The sequence below is a fragment of the Stegodyphus dumicola genome, chromosome 5, assembly GCF_044657685.1.
Source record: "Stegodyphus dumicola isolate Sdum_Otavi_A_Nest chromosome 5, ASM4465768v1".
NCBI classification, from domain to species: domain Eukaryota; kingdom Metazoa; phylum Arthropoda; class Arachnida; order Araneae; family Eresidae; genus Stegodyphus; species Stegodyphus dumicola.
In genome coordinates this window covers 153107667-153131094 of record NC_140772.1, presented here as the reverse complement: position 1 = coordinate 153131094, position 23428 = coordinate 153107667, and the positions used below count along the sequence as shown (strand labels likewise).

General features: G+C 32.4%; 1 protein-coding gene across 1 annotated transcript in view; it reads left to right on the top strand.

The window, feature by feature from the left end:
* Positions 1 to 13648: 13648 nt before the first annotated feature.
* Positions 13649 to 23428, top strand: part of LOC146997296 (uncharacterized) — a 31364-nt gene continuing 21584 nt past the window's right edge. The window contains exons 1-3 of the mRNA XM_085816364.1: positions 13649 to 13806; positions 16998 to 17065; positions 19454 to 19555. Of these exons, the coding sequence (XP_085672490.1) occupies positions 13698 to 13806; positions 16998 to 17065; positions 19454 to 19555 (279 nt within the window). The 5' untranslated portion in view covers positions 13649 to 13697. The remainder of the gene's footprint in view (positions 13807 to 16997; positions 17066 to 19453; positions 19556 to 23428) is intronic.

Genomic DNA, 23428 nt, shown 5'->3' with positions numbered 1-23428 from the left:
ACGATAGGCAATATAATCTGCAACATATGTTAATGCTTCTTTTTCGGCGGTTGAAAATTGTCTGTCGGAATTCAATTCTAATTCCCAAACCATAGGAGAAGGTTCCTCTAAGAAATCCAAATCCAAATCATCAATAGTATTTAACGGAAAAGTATCTTCCTCCTCAGTTTTCAAAGCCCTTTCAAGTATTTCTGATGTTAAATAGGAATCAATATTTCTGCTTTCTTTAGTCATGCATACTTTTGAAGATAAATTTGGCAGTTTATTAGCGAGTATTAATTGCTTTAAGCGGTATATAAATTCACTAGGTGATGGATGGTCATTAAACCTACCAAGCCCTCGAATCTGACTAAAGAGACTTTCAAGTGCATCCTGAGTTAATCTAGAGGTTAAAATATATTTAGCATCATACGATGATTTCAAATCCTGGTGTAGGCCAAAAAGAGAATTTATTGAAATTATTATTCCTTTTTGGAAAGGCAGTAAGTTGGCTTTCTTAATCCACCAATGACTTTCTTCATTAATTCCAAAACTTGAATTTGTTTTTCATGATGTTCATTTAATCCAAATGCTGCTTTAAGTATTTTATCTGATGGAGGGTATGGCTTGGTTCTATTCATAATATCGAAAAAATTGTCGATTAACTCAAAGAAGTCGGATGCTTTTTGATTTCCTGTGAGGTGGAGCATACCTTTTGCAGTAGTTCTTGAAAATAATGTTTTCGCTGGAGCGACTTTTTGTCTTTCGTTTCCCTAGACCATTAAATAATTTGGTTTTAGTTTGTGACACAATTTAATTTCTCCTGAATCTTTATTTAAAACCTCTTTAATAATATCAACATTTAAAACAGTTCCATCTTCTAAAACAAATCCTTTATCTAAAAAGTGGTTTCTCAGTAATTTGAGGCAGTGCGCTAAATCTGCAAAAAACCCATATTTTTTCGTTTTCAGTACTGGATTTGGAAACTGAGAACTATTAACCGAAATCTGTAACTCTTTCCACAAAGTACTAGATCCTCCTAATCAGATACTATTGCTTTCACTTCTCCAGATGATTAAATATGTCTTATGAGTGAAAAAAAGTTCTTTCTTCATTGGAGTGTTAAAATCAAAAAATATTGGTTGTTTCCACTGCGAAATGAGACCTCTGATTAAAACAAACTGCACTTTTTGAAAAGGACCGAGAATTTGGTCCAGTTTAGAATCATAGCAGAGTTTAGAATCTATGTGCATTTCGTCGAAACTGAGAACGCATATTTTTTCTACAGAATTCAAATATTCGCATCTTTCCTTCATTACAGCAAGAACATCACTCTGAATTCCTGGACTACATGAAAATTTAGCGCACCATCTCTTTAATGTGCTAGTGCTAGGTAAAGGAATTCCCATTTTTCTTTCCAAAAATCGTAGCTTTTAGATGGCAGAGCTCTTATGACAATGCAACGTGAAATATCTTCACTAATCCACCTGATTTTTTCCTTCTTTTCTAGCAATACGTTAATCTGCGTCTTTTTAAAAATATGCTTTAGACGTTTTTCTAAATTCTCCGATCTGTGCTGTTTTTTTCTAAATTTCGCTGTTTGGGATTTTAATTTCTTAATTTCCGATACAAATTTCTTTCTAGATGTCGTCCACCTTCTTTGTCGCTGAGCAAACATTCTAAAATTTTTCTTTTCTCTATTTTTCAATACAATTTCAATTTTCTAAGGATATTGTTTTGTTCTTCAAATTATCAATACATTCTTGTTTATCTTTACACTTAGAGCATTCAGGGATATTGTCACACAGGGCATTTTCACTTGTAAGTTTTATTTCAAAATCCTTCACATTTGATTTATTATTGTCAGCTTCAATTTCGTTCTCGGCCTCAAAATAAATTTTCTTTGGGCTTAATTCGTGTAGTCTTTCAAAAGCACTCTGCATTAGTTTTCTTTTCAAATGTCTCCGATTTCTTGGTGTTATTTCGTTTACTGCACACGATAAATTTACTTTCGGCACAGTATTGCATTTCACACAGGCACAGTATTTCTTTTGCGGCAATCCAAGCAAGCGATTTCTCATGTCATCTTTATAATCACTGCACAGAAAATGTTCGCTGCAAATTCTTGCGTTTTTCACATTAATAGAATCTTATCTTCGACATTTATGTATCCATTCTTTTGTCAAAAGCAAATTGTCCTTTGGGAAAGCATGAAATACAATATCTCTTCCTTTCGTATTTCTATAAGTGTTACGGCACGTTGCTACAGCACAAGAAGCCATATTACATAAAGGATACTTTAAATATAGAATTTAAAAGGAAAACTGACTAAAACTCTCTATATATACACAAATTATTTTAAATATTTGCATTATTAGAAAACAAATATGTATGATTAAAATTAATTTGGGATATGCGACCTCCAGAAAATCCTCTCGCAACTGAATGAAACTACAGTTTTAAACGCGCGAAATCAGAGCAGGTGCAAGAGAGACACGTCAGATTACTTCCAGTTCACCCCCTTCATGAGGCTCGCGTCGGCGGGGAGTCGAACAAAGGAATGACCTAGTCCTTCTATTTATTCCTACCATCCTTACTTCCTACCTCCATGGTTTTCACCAGCAGAAGGACTATAGTTGCATGAATACTCTTCCCCTTAATTTCTCGAAACAGCGTTCTATCTACAGATAACAAGTTGCTCATTTACAAATCTTATGTTACGCCCCATTCTGAGTTATGCCTGCCCGGTATGGACATACTTTTGTAAATCACTTAGAAAAAGACTGCAAGCAGCCCAGAATGGGGCAATTAGACAAATTTGCAATTCCCCCTGGTATGTTAGGATTAGACAGCTCCACAAGGAGCTAAAACTTGAGGAACTCAAGGATTATTACAGCCACCTATCGCGGAATTTTTATGACAAGCAGGAGGCTATTGACAATCCTGCGATAACTAAGTATAACTATGATGTAAATAATCCTATGAATATTAAGCGCCCGCGGGCCATCATGTGTGTTAACCTACCTTAATTTCTGTGTGTAATGACTGATTATTATTATACATATATAATCTACAAATTTCTGTACTGTTATTGTATTATATATTATTTTTTAGTATTATGCAGTCAGTTTAGCGGCACCAAAGTAGCGCACTTACCTCTTTTGTTTTGCCATGTTTGTCTATGTTCTCTTTCCAGCTCTACCACTCGACAGCTTCTGTGCTTGACTGGCTTTCTATCCAGATCATTGCGTTAAGTTACCGTTAGAAGATATGCTGTTAAAAAATTATGTACCATTGCCTGATAATTATGTATATCCACAACATTTTAAGATATGTTCGTTAATGCATTCAGTTATAATTCACATACATTCGAAACTATACTATAATTTGTTCGATGAGGGGTAGGGTTAGTAATACCCAGGTACCCTGGTATCTGGCACCACTTTAGATAACTTTAGTTGCATGACTAGTAGTGGAATCTATAGGTTCTCCTCCTCCCCTCTCTTGTATCTCTATGGAAACCCAGAGGATCTCTTCTCCATAACCCTACAAATTCAGAACCCAGAAATCTGCCAAGAAGGCAGAATCGGATTTTAGTTTCTCTCCTGTCCATCATAGCATCTAGGTCTGGCTTCAGATTACTTTATTTTGCTTTCACAACTGAAAGATCATTTGTGCGGTTCACGTTGCTCGACGATAAGGATTTGAAGGATGCCATTTAGAAAATATTTGAAGGAACAGGTACAATGTAATGAACACTGTTTTGTCTGCTGGAATCCGAAGCTTAATAAATCACTTTGCATTGTATGTTATATACGGGTATTCATTTGCACACCTCTATTAGTCTTAAAATTTGTGAATGTCTTCCCTTCATTCTCATGTGTAATAGTTCTACATTTCACAGTGAATACTTGACTTCGTAGTCAGTTAAACCCTTCGGTTTTCAGTGGATTTAGCTGACTTCATAAGAATGGCGCCTTCTACGTACTTTCTTTTGTTTCATGATAACGGCCCCTTCTACGTACAAAACATAGCTCAATCTAATTTTAAAATGCCTATAAAGTAAAAACGGGATAAAAAAAAACTTTCAATAATCGTTCTTTCATTTATCGACCTGTTATGGAATCTTCTTAAACGTTGGATTCGAGCATTTCCTTCACCTTCACTATACGGACAATTAGGAAAATATTTGAAAACAGAACGGTACAAAATAATTACGTTTATGTTTTCGAATCTTATTTAATATTAAGTAAAATACCTGATTTCGTCTTGAAAAAATTCATTATTTGTTTCACTTTAACTAAAAAATTCACTAATTCATTATTTGTCAACTAAAAAACTCAGTATATTTAGTGAAAAAAAAATGAGATGATGTCTTTTTTAGAAATAAATTATTTATTCTGTAAAATAGTTTGAAGACCAATTTGCCACTTTGAAAATTCAAGATAGATTGCAAATTTTCATTAGTTAATGAATATAATCTTCCATGATAAACTCCTGCTATAAGAAATGGTAATGAATTGCTACTGTTTAATAAAAATGCTAGTCTAGGTAAATTATGTTATAAGACTTTTGCTTAATCGATGCCCCTTCCTTAAAAAAAAGAGTGTGCTTAGAGTGGACTGCTTCATTCTTTGCTTTATGATGTTTTTATGCGGAATGTAACCAAGTAACTAATAGGGAGACCGGAAAATAATGTCGCTTTCTTACATTAAATTCAAACCAATAAATTTGTAACAAGTTTTTATTTTTAATCAATAATATAATCACCCTCGTTATCAGCAACCTTTTTGCATCTAGTATGCCGATTTTAATCCCAGACGGATAAAAATCAATTGGTTTTTGAGTAAAATATCTCGAGATGGCATTTTGGACATCATCCAAATTTTCAAATTTTTTGTCACTAAGAAAATGTTGTAGGGATCGGAATAAATGGAAATCCAAGGGTGCGATATCGGGGGAATATGGTGGGTGAGGCAGTACCTCCCACCCCAATTCATTATATTTTTCCAGTGTTCGTCTTGCACAGTGCGGTCTTGCATTGTCGCGTTGCAGAATGACGCCTTTTCCGTTGACAATCGCCAGATATTTTTCGATTAAAGATTAGTTCACTAGATCCAATTGTTCACAATAAAGCTCTACATTAACATTTTTCCAGGTTTCAGCAATTCAAAATGAACAATTCCGCGAATACTCCATCAAACACCCAGAAGCACCTTTTCGGGATGTAAACCCTTTGTAACCCCTATTAAAACTGCCTTTTGAGTTTTGGGTTATCATATAGGACTTATGTTTTTGTCTCCACTAAACAAACGATTAAAAAACGGTTCTGTATGGTGCCGTTGAAGCAATACGTTGCATGTGATGGATAGGTTGGCTTTGTTCTTTGCGGACAGATTATGAGGGATTCAAACACCTGCTTTGCTTATTTTCCCATTCTGCTTTAAATGTTCTTTCTTGGATGGTCGACCAAGGTTGGTTAAGAGTGTTTGACATGGATTTGCTTCCACTTCTGCCCTTAGCATGTTGTCGACATGCTCAGAAACGACATTACTTTCCTGTCCCCCTATTACATAGCCTTACATAGTGCCACTATAGCGCTTCTGTGAGTACCCAAAATTCTTATACTGAAAAATGTGGAATGCATTTTAGCCCATACTCAGAGTGCTCGAGATGAAAATATTTAGACTCCTCTATTAAGGAAAATATTTTGTAGCCAAAATTTTTTCAGCCTAGAATGAAATGCTTAGTTCAACTCTTCACAGATAGAGGCTAAAGATAGTGTTACATTTTTTCCATTATTAGATATCCATTTTTTCCAGACTTTAAGATTGTTTAAACCAGATACTTTTCTGTCAATTAACGTAACAGTTACTTGTTCATCCTTCGCTAAGGTATATATAAAATACAATATTTTTTATCTCCCTAATAAAAACTCGCAATGTCGTTTGTGAAGTTAAAGAGATTTTCATAGTTATGGCTCTATAAAGATACCCTAGATCAGACTGCTTCAATGATTTTCCACTTATTTTATTGATGTAGTCTATAGACAAATTATGTCTGTTAATTATTGTTTACAGTTTTGTTAACGACAAGGTCAACATATTGCATATCTTCAAACGGATTTAATTTTTGTAATAAGGGTTTTCTTTGCGCAGTTTCGCTTTTAACGGGAACTTTCCTAACAAAATAAAATAATATAGAAAAATCCAGTGTCTAAGCAAAAGCGTAGTTTGTCAGTAGCCGCCAGATTAAATTGAAAGACAGATATCTTACATTTTGCTGAATGGCAACAGACTCTAACGAAAAGTAATAAAATGCATTTACAGTGGACGACATTTAAAATAGATCAACGCAAAATCATGTTTCGAGACAAATATCCTTTCCGGGCTAATAACTGTTTTTAAAATAAGAGCGTGTTAATTAGAATTCTAGGAAATTCTTATGGTTTTTCATTTAAATAAAAGTATTCAACAAAACACCTTTACAGTGAGGAAAGTATAATTGTCCACTAGTGACCAAATGGAAACAAAACAGCTGAATACCGGTAGTTTGACGAGGGTTTCAGTGGCTCTTATCATGTTTTTTTCCACGTGCAACATGACTATATGCTCATTTTTTTTCAGAAAGCTCTCTAGTTATCCAATCCCTTAGGAAGACAGTTCTCGAGTGCTTTGTCTTAATTAATTAAACAAATAATCAAAGAAATGGGGTTAAATTTCTGCAACGGAATCCTTTTTGACAGTAATCGTCCATCTCTGGTTTATACTACAACGAAAGAGATAAAACATAGAAAAATAGTTAATCCAATATTTTCATCTATTTCCAGGCCAGGCTGCTTTGCTCTTGTTGATATACAGCAAATCCACAACAAATGGTATTCAAAATTATTTACGAAACACAAAATAAAAAAATAATGTTTTACGAAGCTTCAGCTTGATACAACTTTTAGACATGAAAGTTCATTTCTGTAATCTTTAATTAATTAAATGTTTTAGCATTTTATATTTTGTAGTTTTGTTAATTTAATTTTTTTCAGTTTCAGTTTAGTGAAAACTTGTCTATTATTACAATTCAAAATGAAAATAATGTTTTCTGTTAGAAAATTTCCATCGTTCTAGTAGGATTCTTTTAAAGATTTCTGAAATCTCTATGTATTCAGATTCTTCCTTGAAAGTCTATTTTCCAATAAGAATATTGTGCATTTTTCAGAAAGAATAACTATTGTAACAGTTTTAATATCGTTATTAATCTCTCGTGCATTTGAAATAGTTGAATAATAAATAATGTACAGATTACTGGCAATATTGAAATGCAGGCTCGAGAGCTGCATGCATTTTCTCGCACGAAGCATGTAATTATTTTTTTTTAAATAAGTATATAGAATATGTTTTTTTTTCCTTGTTTGTATGTCGCCATTTTTTTGAGAGTTAAATAAAAGTTATTGCTGTGTTCCATCATTGGAGTTGCTTCATTTCGCTAAAGAAGTATCACAGTCTTAATTATTTTGGAGGCACCGACCTAAATCGAATAATCGTGCGTATTTTTATTTTATTAGTTCATCACTGAACATAATATTAGTGATACCAGATTATTACTTCCTGTTAATAATGAATTGCTTTATGTTATTAGTTCATCACTGAACGCAATATTAGCGATACCGGTTTATTATTTCCTTTTAATATTGAATTGTCTTATTTTATTACCGTATTGGATATTATTTTTAATATTCATTTTAGTTGTCCAGACAGTAGATATATATATTGCTCTATGTTGTTATTCTTATTTTAGTCACCATTAATGTGGTAGAGAGAATGAACGTCATATAATTTAAATATTTCATTTTTGAGGTATACGTATTTAACAGAGTGCACTTAATTTCGTGATTCCTGACTGCATTAATTAATTAAAGTAATTAATTTAAGCTATTTTGAGGAAGTATAAAGAACACAGTGTTCGTTAATTTTAAACATAGAAACAATGTCTTACTTGGGAAGAGCTCGTAAGGAAGATTTGCAAAATCTCGCGGCTGAACTGGGAGTTCATGTGACTGCAGATTTGAAAATAGTCGATTTAAAACAGAAAATTGTTGAAAGTAGAGATTATGATGAGGTATTCGTCAAAGGAGTCTTAGACACAATAATAGAAGAACGGAAAGAGAGGGAGAAAAGAGAAAAAGAGAGAGAGGAAAGAGAAGAACGGAAAGAGAGGGAAAAAAGAGAAAAAGAGAGAGAGGAAAGAGAAGAACGGAAAGAGAGGGAGGAAAGAGAAAAACGGAAAGAGAGGGAGGAAAGAGAAAAACGGAAAGAGAGGGAGGAAAGAGAAAGAGAAGACCGGAGAAGCAACGAACTGTATGAATTAGAGAGATTAAGACTTGAAGCAGAGACAAAGTCTCAAAATACCGGACAGATCCGGCCGAAAACGGAGCTGCGTCACCTTATGCAGAAATTCTATGACAAGAAAGGAGATATCAGTCTATATTTGCTATTGTTTGAAAGGCAAGCAGAATGGGCTAAAATTGATAAAGAAGAATTTGTATCTCATTTACTAGGACTACTTCCTTACGAAGTAACCCAGTTAATAGCTAGAGAACCCTCCGATAAAGCTAAAGACTATGAACACGTGAAGAATTTATTGTTAAGACGGTTTAAACTAAGCCCGGAAAAGTTTAGGCAGAAATTTATGAAACATCAAAAGATTACCGAATCCACATGGGTGGATTTCAATTATGAAATAGAAAATTATTGCAAAGAATGGGTGACTGGTATAGGAGTTAAGAGTTTTGATCAGTTGCTAGATTTGATGGTGCTTGACCAACTTAAACGTCGAGTTCCTCCTGAAATTCGAGATCATTTTCTTGATGAATGAGTAGAGATGATTTCATCTAAAAAATTAGCTGAAAAACTTGATGCCTATGAAAACGTTTGCGGAAACTTTCAAAAAAGGCCTGTAGTGGATCGGCAGAAAGAAAGATACAATGCACTAACTCAAGGTAAATTGAGTTCAGATAATAAAAATAAAACTGAAAAAAAAATTGTCATCAGGATTTAATTCGCAAAGCTGGTTTCATAGACCTAGAAGTCCACGTCCAGATGATAAATATGAAAAACGAAAAACGCCACAATGCTATCAGTGTGGGTCCTATCAACATTTAAGACCTCAATGTCCAAAACTTAAGAATAGTACTGAATCTCCTGCTAATCTTAACAGAATTAGTGCAAAATCAGAGGATAAATTTCTATTACCTTATACTAGTATGGGTTACGTAAATGGTCATAAAATTCCTATATTAAGGAATTCAGGTGCTAGTATTGATATAGTTTGTCGCAAATACATTACGCCGGAAATGCTGACAGGTGAAAATGTGTGGGTGCAACAGCCATTAGATTTGAATCCAACCTGTTTACCATTGGCTGAGATCGAACTAAATTGCGATCTTAGCGAGTAATAACTAAGGCTGCCATTATTAGAAATGAACTCGACAAAGGAAGGTATTTATTAGGCAATCGAACTTTTGCACTGTTGAATAAACAAGGAAAGGAACCTGATAGTTGTCCTCACCAGGTTAATGCTGTCTCTACTAGAGCTCAAAAGAAAAGAGAAATAGCCGAAGAGAAGATCTTGGGAATGATGAAGGAAGAAAATAAAGCATCCAGAGATGTTTTTGAAGAAGATAATTTACCGGAGCTAAATTCGGAAGATGAAACTCTCATGAAACTGGTAAACATTGACTCAGAAGAAATTGCACAACTTCAGCTTGCTGATAAGGAACTGTCTAAAATCATCCAAGAAGTTAAAGAAGGTACATGCAAAAATGAGAACTATAGTCTGACAGGAAAAGAACTTTTAGTTAAAAAAACGACGGATAAAATGGGCTTTGAAAGACAGCTTGTTGTTATACCTGAAAAACTCAAGCCGTCAATTATAAAGGTGTGCCACGAAGAAACTTCTGGTCATTTGGGTGTCAAAAAGACCAAAGACAGACTTGCTAGATATTTTTACTGGACGAGGTGTTACAAAGAAACTGAAGATTTTGTAAGAATCTGTGATGCTTGTCAGCGCGCTGGAAAAGGAAATGACAAAAAGAAGGCTCCAATGACATTAGTACCAGTAATTTCCGAAATATTCACTAAAATAAATGTCGATGCCGTTGGTCCGCTACCTATTTCAAAGACTGGGAAAAAATATATTATTACAGCTCTGTGTATGTCGTCCAAATATCCAGATGCTGTTGCGGTGACAGACATTTCTTCGCCATCTGTGATTGATGCTTTCTTACAGATTTTCAGTCGTATGGGTTTCCCAAAAGTGATCCAAACAGATCAGGGGACCTCTTTTGTCAGTGCTTTGACAGAGGAATTTTTGGAGCGTTTCGGCATTAAACATGTAAGAAGCTCTGTGTATCATCCGCAGAGTAATCCCGTTGAGCGATTCCATAGAACGCTAAAAAGGGTGTTAAGAGTCGTATGTATAGGAGCGACTTCGGACTGGGAGAATTATCTACCATCAGTTCTTTTTGCTCTCAGAACAGTCACACACGAAAGCACTGGTTTTACACCAGCAGAATTAGTTCATGGCAAAAACCTACGAACGCCAGTCACTTTACTTTATGAGCAGTGGCTAGAACCGATTGAAGAAAGTAATAATGTTGTCAGTTACGTTTTCGAACTTATTAATCGAATGAAGAAATGCCAAGAACTTGCCGTGGAAAACATGAAAGAAGCTCAACAACGGAGGAAAATATGGTACGATCGAAACGCAGTGAAAAGAGAATTTGCTAGAGGAGATTTAGTTCTTGTTTTATCAACGAATCGTCAAAATAGACTAGAAGTACAATGGAAAGGACCTGGAAAAATAGAGCAGAAAATTTCAGAAACCAATTATATTGTAAGTTTCGAGGAACAAAATGAGTCAAATCAAGTATATCACATTAACATGCTTAAACCATATTACAAAATACCAGAAATGATTAATATGATAACTGAAGTGGAAGGAGACTTAGAAATGGACATTCCTCGTTTACCTTCCAATCCAAGTATATTAAATTTTTCGAACATCATAGAGGAGAATGAACTCGAGAAAAGGTTGAAATCCGAGCAAATAGAAGATTTACGAAAGATTTTATGGAAATATTCTGGTTGTTTTTCAAATAATCCTGGACTAACAAACTTAGTTTGTCACGATATTGAGCTATTAAATAACGAACCAATACAAATAAAGCCATACAGACTGTCACCCCGACAGACTGAAATTCTCAAAAGGGAAATACAGAAAATGCTCGATCTTAAAATTATAGAGCCGGGAGAATCGGACTATACATCTCCCATGATTTTGATAGAATCTTCATCAAAGGATCCTCGGCCTTGCATTGATTATCGTAAACTCAATGCTGTTACTAAAACTGAATACTATCCTTTGCCTAATATTGAAGAACGTATCGAAACTGTAGCAAAAGCAAAATATATTACCCTATTAGATTTATCTAGAGGCTACTGGCAAATTCCGTTAACAGAAAGAGCCCAAAGATATGCAACATTTGTAACTAGTTTTGGAAGTTTCAGGCCTCTACGTTTACCCTTTGGATTAAAAAATGCCCCATATTTTTTTAGCAAAGTTATGACTAAAGTCCTGGCTGGATGCGAAGGTTTCGCTGTACCATACCTGGATGACATTGCCATTTACTCAGAAAACTGGGAAGAGCACCTTAAAAACTTAACTTTTGTTCTAGAGAGAATACAGAAAGCAAATTTACGACTAAAACCATCAAAATGTAAATTTGCACAAGATCAAGTGAGATACCTAGGCCATGTTGTGGGACAAGGACAACGAACCCCGGATGAAGTAAAGATCCTGGCTGTAAAGGAGTATCCTACACCTAAAACTAAAACAGAAGTACGTGCTTTCTTAGGACTGGTAGGGTATTATCGCCAGTACATACAGAGATTTTCGGAAATTGCTTCACCCCTCACGGACGCTTTGAAGGGGGTAACAAAAAAGGAAATATACAATGGTCTGAAATATGTGACAAAGCTTTTAACAATTTAAAAGCGTTGCTATGCAAGAAACCAATTCTGTATGCTCCCGACTTTGATAAAAGGTTTATTATACAAACCGATGCCTCAGACAATGGCATGGGTATAGTACTATGCCAATTAGATGATGAACAACGTGAACATCCTATCTTGTATATAAGCAAAAAATTTACTAAGTTTGAAAAGAATTATTGTACTACTGAAAAGGAGTGCGCTGCTTATCATCTACGCTATCAAGAAACTGAATTTTTATCTGGATGGTCAGCAAGAATTCTTGATTCAAACTGATCATAATCCTTTGGTCTGGCTACAATCCAACGCCAAATGTAACTCTAGATTGATGCGCTGGGCACTTTCATTACAACCTTATAATTTTAATTATAAGGTTGTTATTAAGGTCATTCATCGCAAAGGATCTTTGCACAAGAACGTAGATGTTCTGAGTAGAATTAAGTAATGTAATAACTCTTAGTGTATGTAACCACGTTCAGGATTTATTTATTTATTTAATGTATACTCAACTGATGTATTTGAACTTTCTCCATTTTTTTTCTTCCTATTTAAATGTGGTGTAAAAATATTTGTTTAAAACTTAAAAATTTTGGCCTGAAGTTTGGAAATTTATCAGAGAAGTTACCTTTTCTCTTTAAGCAAATGAGCTTATTAAACTGTCAAATTTTACAGAACTTTTCCCTTCGGAAAAAGTCTCTCCGTTGGGGGAGAGGTTGTAACAGCTTTAATATCGTTATTAATCTCTCGTGCATTTGAAATAGTTGAATAATAAATAATGTACAGATTACTGGCAATATTGAAATGCAGGCTCGAGAGCTGCATGCATTTTCTCGCACGAAGCATGTAATTATTTTTTTTTTAAATAAGTATATAGAATATGTTTTTTTTTTCTTGTTTGTATGTCGCCATTTTTTTTAGTGTTAAATAAAAGTTATTGCTGTGTTCCATCATTGGAGTTGCTTCATTTCGCCAAAGAAGTATCACACTATACGGGAATCGCAGATTTTTATTTTATGCAGGAATACCAAATGGATTAACAAACAGTGCTACCGCTTGTTATCATAACAAAACACACCACTTTTACAATCTTAAGAGCTTACACGATACAGCTACGCTAAAATTGAAATTTTTTACTATTTATACCATTTTTTAAAATTTAAAACAGCATTTTATACTACCATTCTTTTTTTTTTTTTTTTCATTTTATTGAAGTAGAATACATGAACGCATGAAGTAAAAATATGTATCTTTGTTACTTTTCCCTGAAAGATGCATTTTCTTACAGTACTTGTAACTAGCTTAAAGCATGAAGCTAGAAAAATATAGAGAGCTAATATTCTTCTATTTTCAAGCAGGAAAAAAACTCCTTTTCATAATTAAATTGAGAATATGAGGAAATTCAACACAATGATGGTAATTTCACATTTACCTAGAATGTTTTGCTTCGTGATCTATTTTGCCCGTTCCAATCGCATGGATTATGCATATCAGATAACAATTGCTTTATAGAAAAGCAATTGCAATCGGCATAGATAATATCACGCAATGACTTTTATTCCAGGAAATAAAATAAATGTTAGTATGCAGGTGTGCTATCGGGTCTATAGCAGTATATATGTCACTGTTATTGCCACTTCTTCTCTTTACGAAGTCTTACACCTCTGCGGTTTAAACATGCAATTTATTGCAGTTATCTTAATGGCCTTCATGGCCGCAATCCCCGTGACTTTTAGTGAAGGCATTAATGAAAAACAGGTCGAAATTATACAACTAATAATGTGCAGTAAGTACCTAATCATTACTGTGTTTTCGATCGTTGGTAGCAATATTTATAATCTTATAAAAACATCCTAGATTTCCAAAGTACGTAACTTCACTGATCACTAAATAATGTCCTAAAAATTAGTTACTAGTCAAAGATTGTCATACGGATAGGAAATACTATTTGTTAGGTGTTAGTTACTGGGTGTTTCGCACGCGAATTATATGTATATTTCACTCCATATTTCTCGAATATAAAGAGAGGTTTTTTATACAAAAGTTTTTGTCACATTTTTAGAATGAGTTCGATAATTTAAAACCGAATGAAATAGAAACCAAAAGAAAGATTTGAAGAGAACAAAATTGTTAAGAATAAAAATTTCTGGCAGCAGCTTATTATTTAAAAATGAGAAGTATTGTTTGCTACTTTTAATTTTTTTTTTTTTTTCAAAAATGTCACATGTAAACAAGCCGCGGACTGAAGGATATAGTTTGCGCTTTCCGAAGAGAAATATTCCTATTCTGTAATTCAGAAACGTTATAATGTACGTGGTATTAAAATTTCTAAGGGCAAAATAAGCAACGTTATTAATCGGAAAGGGAAAAGTCTTCAATCATTACTTCTACACGGAAAGAAAACCCCGAAGATGGCAGGTACTATTTCTAATGTTTCTAAAGTTGAATCATTGGTAACAAGGGAAAATCCGCTGACGCAGGAATCAATTGAAAAATCCTGAAATATATTTCTAGCAACAATAAATAAAGTAATAAACCGAGACTTAGAACTTAAAGCTAAATAATGCAATGTTCACCACCTTTTGCCGGGGTATACGCTCAACGCAGAACAATTTGCAGAACCCTGTTTGAAAAGTATTTAGATAAATGAAATACATTATGACATTTGATGAAGCGTGACTAAATGACTGTAACCAAAAAGGGTATGTTTGATATCGAAAAAGAAGCGAAAAAGCGAAAAAAGTGTACAAACCTAGTTCCGTCAATGCAAAAGTATGTTTCAGTATGGGATTTATAATTGTAGCAGGATTCGTTTACAATAAAAATTTAAAACAATAATAGTGGGAAAAAATGCTTAGATCAACTCAGGTAGTATCAGAAGAAAGTTTTAAGTCTGTTAGTTACAGGAGAAATCCCATTTTTTTTTTAATCCCAGTCACGTTTCAAAGAGTAAAATTTCCTCCATGACAAAGCAACAAGTCATACTTTGATAAGTAATACTGCATTATACTTTTTCAATGTATTCCTGAGAAGTCACCTAAAAACTGTTGTTTCCTTTGGTTTGGTTTGGTTTAGTTTATATGATTATAACAAAGCATTCGAGGGCTAAGGGGAGGGATGCCTTCATGGGGACTTTTAAGGCAAATTGGCTCGTATTAATGTAATACACAAGGAAAATATACATAAGGACGATCAAGAGAAAGTTTTACGTCCGATATTTACAGAAGAAATTCCATTTATTTACTTCAATGATTTTCAAAGTAAGAAACTTCGTCAAGACAAAGTAATAAGTCATGCTTCGAAAACTACTAAAACATTTCTTCAGCAAAGGGTAGATTAATACATGATATAGCACATATGCATTTTCCACGCATTCCTCCGAAGTCCTCTGACATTTCATCTGCGGACTATTATGCCTTTGGTCTCTTGAAAGAGCTTCTTCTAAGCGAAAACTTCCGTCGAATAAACTCTTGGAAGTAGTGAAAGAGGAATAGGAATCAATAACTCTACAAATTTTAAAGCCCCTCTATCATGAAAATTACGATGCAGACTTCACAGCCCATGAAAAAGGCTATCAGATCGAACATTTAAATAATACTCTTTACATTTTAAACGTTAATTAATAGTCCCGAAATTGTTCTAAAAATGCGTAATCTGTATTTACACCTACGAAACAGCAAAATTAAAATATTATGCAATGAGATTTAGGTTCCTTATACTTCTCTCAGAAGCAGAGAAATTTGATATTTAATTTTGCAAATGTTTGATATCTATTTCAAGCTATTCTGATCCAATATGTCCTGAACAACTCTTCTGAATGATCCATATGCCTATAGAAATATATTGGTAATGGATAATCCACCATAGGTAGAATGGAAGTTGGAAGTGAAATATTTGGAAGCCTCAGAAAAAGAAATTTGAAACTTTAGAAGTGACGAGTGATCCATATGGTCACAGAGTATTTGTAAAATAATCCTTTTAATGAATTTTAAACGTCGGCCGTGCTTTGGCAAAAGTAATGATAAGTTTTGAATAGCATATTTTAATGCTTTGTTAATTTTATTATTATTTAATATTATTATTATTATTATTATTATTATTATTACTTTTATGTTGCTACTGTTATTGTCATCGTCACCATCAGTAAGTAGCGAAATAAAATTAGTCTCATCCGCAAATAAGAATTTGTTGAAATTACTGATTTTTCAACGATCAGTACATCAATTTTTACAATAGATTTCAGTTAAATTTTATTTAGCACTGTGAATGAAGTTACTTACCTTTATCGCTGGGAATAACGATAATAACTAGGGTTGTGTGGTGGTTTAATCGTGTATCATAGCGTGTATTTGAAATGCAAGAATTTGTGTAGTTAGCAAATATTTGAAACACATTATTTTTAAATGAAACGTGTGATTTGGTAACAGTGCGAGTATAATATTAGCATTTACAAGATAACGATCTGAACTAATGCGGTATTAATCGATCACAGTTAGAATAAACATTCTGCATTGAGGATGACAAATCGAGTTCTGCGCTTTTCGCCATACCGCAGTGTTTTCTTGTTATTTGATAAGTTTTTTTTTTTTTTTTTTTTTTTTTTTTTTCCAAAGCTATATGTCAATATTTTCTGAATTAATGTTGTTTCGTTAATCAATAAGCTTATTATCTCAATATAACTATTTACTGTGCTTTTAGATTCACGTTTAAGTGATTAATCTTAAAATATGAGTACACTTTATTTAGATAATTTTTGCCAAGGAAGACCAAAGCAATTCAGTTTTAATTATAAAGTTTTCTTCTTTTGTTTTATCATATATTTATAAAACAATAAGTAAAATAAATGCCATTTTTTTAAGATTATCTTGCTTAATGTGCATTGAAATATATGTAGTTCAGAAAATCTGTGCCTTATATGCTCTCGCAAAAGTTCGAATATAGTTATTTTCCTTTTATGACATTTATCCCTTTTTATAGTAAACGAAACTGAAACAATGGCTGACCAAATTGTAGATTGCATGAGAAAAGCAGAAGGCTTCGAGCGTGTAAGTAGAGAAGAGATTCATTTCCGATAACTGTTTTAATATTTGCATATGTTTACTTATTGAAATATGCTAAAATGTAATGTGATGTAAAATTCTCTGATATGTTTAAAAAGTTAATTATGAAAATTTCGAAAAGCAATGAGAAAACAGATCTTCTTTTTTATTTCTTTCAAATTAGCAATTCAAACTGTACAGCTCTAAGATAAAATAGCTATGAATACGATGAAAACTCGCAGAATACAGCTGGCTCAAGAGGAATCTTCTCAACGAAGAATGGAATAAGAAATTTTTAACGAGATGTATTTCATTTTCAGAAAACTTTACTTCCTCTCCTAATGCAATTCTAATGAGTTTTAACACATTATGTCTTGCTGAAATTAACTCTAAGGAGGCTTCACGTCTTTCTTAGTTTAGTTTGTGAACTTCAGAAATACGTTAGAGCAGAATTGTCCTAATTTCAGTTTAGTGTGATTTCATTTAGTGAAAACTGCAGTAAAAGCTAGAAGTAAATAGAAACACCAACATGGGTTGCATTTTATATGCTTATGTCTGTGTTTCTAAGGCAGTTAAGTCTGCGAATTTCATTAAATACAAATCAATGTCAATGCGTTAGTTCTGTTAATAAATTTTAATATTAGAAAATAGAGTATACAGTTCTATAAAACCCCAGAACTTTTTATAATAAATTAAATTCATTACTATTTTTCTGAAACTTCTACGGCGTTATTTGTAATGTAATTGTTTATCTTTTATTCTTAATTTATGGAGAAACATACAAACAAAAAATATGTATTATAGAAATCAGCTTGCACTGAGGTAAAAAAGTAAACGAGTTAACTCATGTGTAAAGAGTTTGTTGCTTATCACACTGACATTACGATCTCTCAAATAAAATGTGAGGTTCTATCCTGATCACGAAGGCGACTGTGGAAAATGAGTACAGGGAATAGGATATTCGGATGCCCAGCACTGACGTTGAATATAGTGTCAAGAATCTAATACTTTTCAATACTCATAAATATTGTTTTTGTCTGAAATATGATAGTTTAAAACGGTGCTTCTTAATACATTTTAAAACTGAATATTTTAATAACCTTTTAATGTTTTGTAGCTAACTTAGCGCCCCTGTTTGTACTCTTGTCCCGGCTCTGTTAGAAAACTCAGTAATTGCAGCAGTATGACAAAACTAAAGATTTATTTTTGACTTCAACTCGAAATATAGGAATAATGCAAATGAGAGATATTATCAACATTTAAAGATTTTCATCATGCCCGTTAATTAGATAAGTATTTTTTCATAGATAAATATTGTAGTATAATTACAAAAATTAAAAATCGAGATAAATAAATATTAAAATATCATTTAATGCAAAAGGAAATAATAATTTTACTATAATTTAAATTTATTTCATTTACAAATCTATTTTAAAATTAAAATCGGTGAATTCAAAACGCTTGTAAAGTGTCGATTACTTAATGAAATCATATTTCTCTTCTCAGAAAATATCAACTAATTTTATTATTACCAGTTTAAAATAATAATAATAATAATCTCAGTGCTGCTAGTAAAAATTGTTTTAGATGTTTAAAAATATCTCTGTGTTCGAAACATTGTAAATCTGAACGACAACTTTAGTATAAGGATAAAAATAGTTATCTTAATTTATCTATTTTTCAGATTTTATAGTGATCGTGATCAGGATTGCAATTTAATATTTATAAAAATATTTACAGACTGTAGATTTTCATACACTAGAGCAAAGTATAATAGAGTAAGAGATATTACAAATTGCCAGTTTTCGCTAGCATTAGTCCGCTAGGTTAATCGTTGGAAACGGGAAAAATTCTTCAGACAGAAAAGAAAAGTTCCCCAATATTTTTATAGTAATTACTATTACATAGTTTATGGCAGAAACAGCCCTAGAAGGTTATCTGTCTAAGAAAAAAAAAATGACTTCGGGGAGGGCATTTTAAAAAAAAACTGACTCATATTTTTTCACACGTGGAGAAAACCATAAAAATCTCCCATGCAGCTAACCAGTTTACTTGAATGTGTACCTGGGTCGAATCACCAGTGTTAGGTTTCAGTGGTTTGATCACTCAATTGTTAGTGAAAGCACTAGCGTTCGAGGGAAAAGGAATCCGATCGTCGAGAAAAAGAGCAGTAAGACTAGCAGTTATGTCAGTACACATGAATCCAAAATCCAAAGATTCACAATAAAAATATTAAAAAATTGACAACAAATCGATAAAGAAAAAAGAAAGGTATTAAACAATCCTACACTGACGTTACTTTTCCTTTCCTCATACTTGTTCAGAAGCGTTATTATTCTTATGCTTTTTCCAATTTTACTTTTCTTAAAACGCTATTTTATTAACTTTTTTTAGTATGACGAAATTCAAATGAGGTGCTTAAATAATCTCTCAAGTCCCCAGTCTGAGGTGCTGAGAGATTATATCTGCGAAAGTGACTTCGAAGATTTGTATAAGGTAAGTTAAATCTAATAAGTAAAAAATATTTTGGGAAAACTATTCTATTTGTGAAATACTGAAGAAATCTGCGTGTTATTTGCTAAGGCTTACAGTTGAGTATTTTGAAATCAAGGCGTCATCTATTGAAGCGAATAAATGGTATATACAAAGACGGTTCGCTCATTTTTTAGACGATTTTCATTATATTTAAGGAAATACTTTACCTTAAAGTTTTGCTCTTGAAATGTTTTGTTTGATAACCTTTATTTTTCACTATCTTTCTACATGGTCTTGCGCCCAATTGATTCGGTGAAAGAAGTACTACTTTCAACTACTTTCGTGCCGGTAAAATAACAATTAATAATATAATATTTTTATTCTGCTATACATCCACAGAATTCACTGTTAGTAAATACCGTCAAAATGGTGACGATAAAGGTAGTCTCATAAACATATATCTGAACATAGAATTGTTCTACCCAATGGGCAATATGTTTTTTATTACTTTTCGTGATATTCAGTACCTCATATTTCGTACAATGAATTTTACTTAAGATATCGGCATTATTTTAATTGAACTAGTTAAGAAGCTTTGAAGGCATTTTTTGCAACAGCTGAAAGCACATTAGATTGCAATTATTAAGCATATTGATTCATCCATTACATTATGGAATAATGAATAAATGTATAGTTTCTATATGTATGAAATGACAGCTTCAGAATATAAAATTATTCAGACACGATAGAAGGAAAAATCACTTAACTAATTGATTATTTAATAATAAATTAATTGAATGCTGAAGTAATTAATAACACATAGTAACTTTTGATTTAGTTAAATTCTAAATATAATCACAGACTCCTCTGATAGTGACATCAAAAATGTCTACGAAATCATTGACCAAGAGTGCACTTGGTTATGTCTGTCATTAGTTTAAATCTTGGCACATTATAGGTGACAATATGAATTTGCCCAGCTCTATCTCATTTTGAAACAATGACCAGAAGATAGATCCAAAGATCATCTACCCCTCTTCCGTTCCTATTAACTCTTGAGGACTTATTGTTCCATGCTATATACCAGGGCTTAATTTCTAAAATTAGAAATGCCGGAGTCCTATGGAAGACTGCGAGGAAGGAAAGAAAAATAAATAAATAATTAAAACAGCTAATAATTAAATAATACATTTTAAATTAATATAAATTAATTTGGTTGAATTAACTAATTTAATTAATTAAATTAAGAAAAATGTAAATAGAAATTTAATAAATTATTAAATTAATTTTGAATAGTTAAATGGAAAAAAAAAGTATCTGACCTCGTCTTATTTGAGGCATTTTCCGGAATTACAATTCCACTTAGATACTAAGAAGCAGCTCAGCCAATCTCCGTCTGAGTTTAAGCCCTGATTATACATAAAATGTACTATTCCAAGGGGTGACAAGTATCAGTCCTTTTTTGCAGCACACCAAGGAAAAAAGATAAAACGATTAAAGCTCCGAAGGAGAATAGTGAGAATTCTAGAATGAGGGTATAGAAAGAAATTTAACTGAAAAGTGTAGTTTTGAAGATAAAGAGGGGAGAGTTCAAGACTACCTGATCGCGATGCCCTGTCGATATAATTCTAGCCGTCAAGCAGAAATTTTCCCTGATTACTTTTCCTGAATACAACGTGAAAATAAATATAAGACTTCTCAGTACAAGTGGCAGCAGTGGTCCCCCTGTTTGGTTACATCACTCAGAAAGTCTACAGCTCTGCAGAAGGAAGTCACTAAGCATGGAACGTGCACGACCAGGGTATCACTTTTAGTTCTTTGAGGAATACAAAATTTACCCGCTCTCATAAATTCATTGCATATCCTGGAGTATAAGCCTTTGACATATAATTGGGGACTTTTCTTTCCTCAAAAGTCTCAACCTCTGTGCAAGGCTTGAATGCGATGGAAAGACAGGCTCGTATTCAGAAGTTAGAATCGGATTTTTAAGACATGTTTACTATTAAAACAAAATTTCTCTTAAAATTGTGGTTCACTTGCATAAAAAAAAGTGCGGCTGAAATTATAACTTATCTCGAAAACTAAAAAGTAGCGGAGCCAGGCTCCGACGCAATATAAGCTCTGCTTATACACAAATGCCACAAAATGAAGAGAAATTTGAATGCCACCAACCTGCACCCCTTTAATTCTCATTCTAAACTTTTCAAAATAAATACAGATTTATCATATGAATACAGATACAGTGCATTAAAACAAAAATATATGTGGTACTCAATTTTTCTTTTGTTCATTCTTCAAAAATCTCTTATGTGACCTTAATAATTTGAATGAAAATGAAATTATATCTGAACAACGGCAAGTTCTGTATTTTAGTAGAAAGCCCACTCATGGAAATTTATTATTCCCGAATTATATGACTATAATAACTAAATCCTTTATGCCACTTCTCTTTTACAAAGGTCTTAAATTTAGTCTCAGAAAGAACTAAGGTTTATAAAAAGAAAACATGGATATTCATTATTCTAGAATGAAAAAGTGAAATAATTATTTAATATTTTTATTTAATGTAATGACTGCAAAAATGTACGCCTTAATTTTAAGAAAGTATACTGATCTAACACAATTTTTTCAAAATGCTTTTATCATGCATAAAACAAATTTTTTCAAAATGCTTTGATCATGTATAAAACAAATTTTTGTTTATTGAATATATTAATTTTAATATTTTATGCTAACCATAACACAATATAAACCTGAATTGCCAGTTCTGTGAGCAAACATGCATAGAAATCATAGGAACAGTACACACTCAAGCAATGGTTAAGATACTACTAAATGATTCTCGTTCTTCTTTCTGCATAAAAAAATTGCATCTCTTACTATCAGATCTTTGACAACTCAGGATACCAAACATAATAATTTCTCAACCACCTGTAATTATAATGCCTTGCTGGCCTTTTAATGCTAATTAATAATATATATATTATTAATTAGACTATATATTTATTACATCATTTTATATTTTAGTAATTTTAATTTGTTTAAATATAATTTGAAAGGGTATTTTTTTCTAATCCGAGAACCTTTTTCATTTAAATTAATGGTAAATAGTTCTTTGATATATACCATTTTGTTTATAAATGTTCAATGAAAGATTGCTCTCATTATGTATTAAAAAATCTGATTTTAATTAAAATTTTAAAATTGTTCTGTAATTATATCAGCTTGATACTATTAATTATTAAAATAATTGCCATAATTTTCAAACTTTAAATTTCAAGATAGTTATTTCTTGTAAGTGCGTAGTGCATATTAATAACGCGCAACCTAAAATAGTAACAATACGCCAAACTTATGGAGTATATAATCCTTGCTGTTTAATAAGAGGGAAAAAATATTAAAAACAAATCTTAAAATATTTTCATGCTTTTAAAATGAGATATATTTCTTGCAAGAGAGGTAGCACATAAAATTGTCATTTTTCTAATGTAATTAATATTTAAACGCTACAATTGTCAAATTACTTAGCTAACATATTAGAAATAATTTTTCTCTTGCAGTAAATGCTTCTATATTGTAAATCTTATGTCGATTAAGAATTCTCTTAACCTGTTCAATGACCATACGATTGCCATTAACGCCAATTTGCTAGCATGATAAATGCTTCTATATATTTTTTAACAATTTTCATAAAAATTAAAATTTGTAAGAAATAATTTCCAACATTTAGGATTGTGCACTGTTGTAGTTTAAATGAGAAATCAACTAGGATTTGATAAAATAACATTTATTAACAGACTTCAGAAACAAGCATGAGACATACCTAGATATAAAATGGTTAAAAAATTTCCGTATATAATTGTTCCAATCAACAACTGCATTGCATATTAAAAA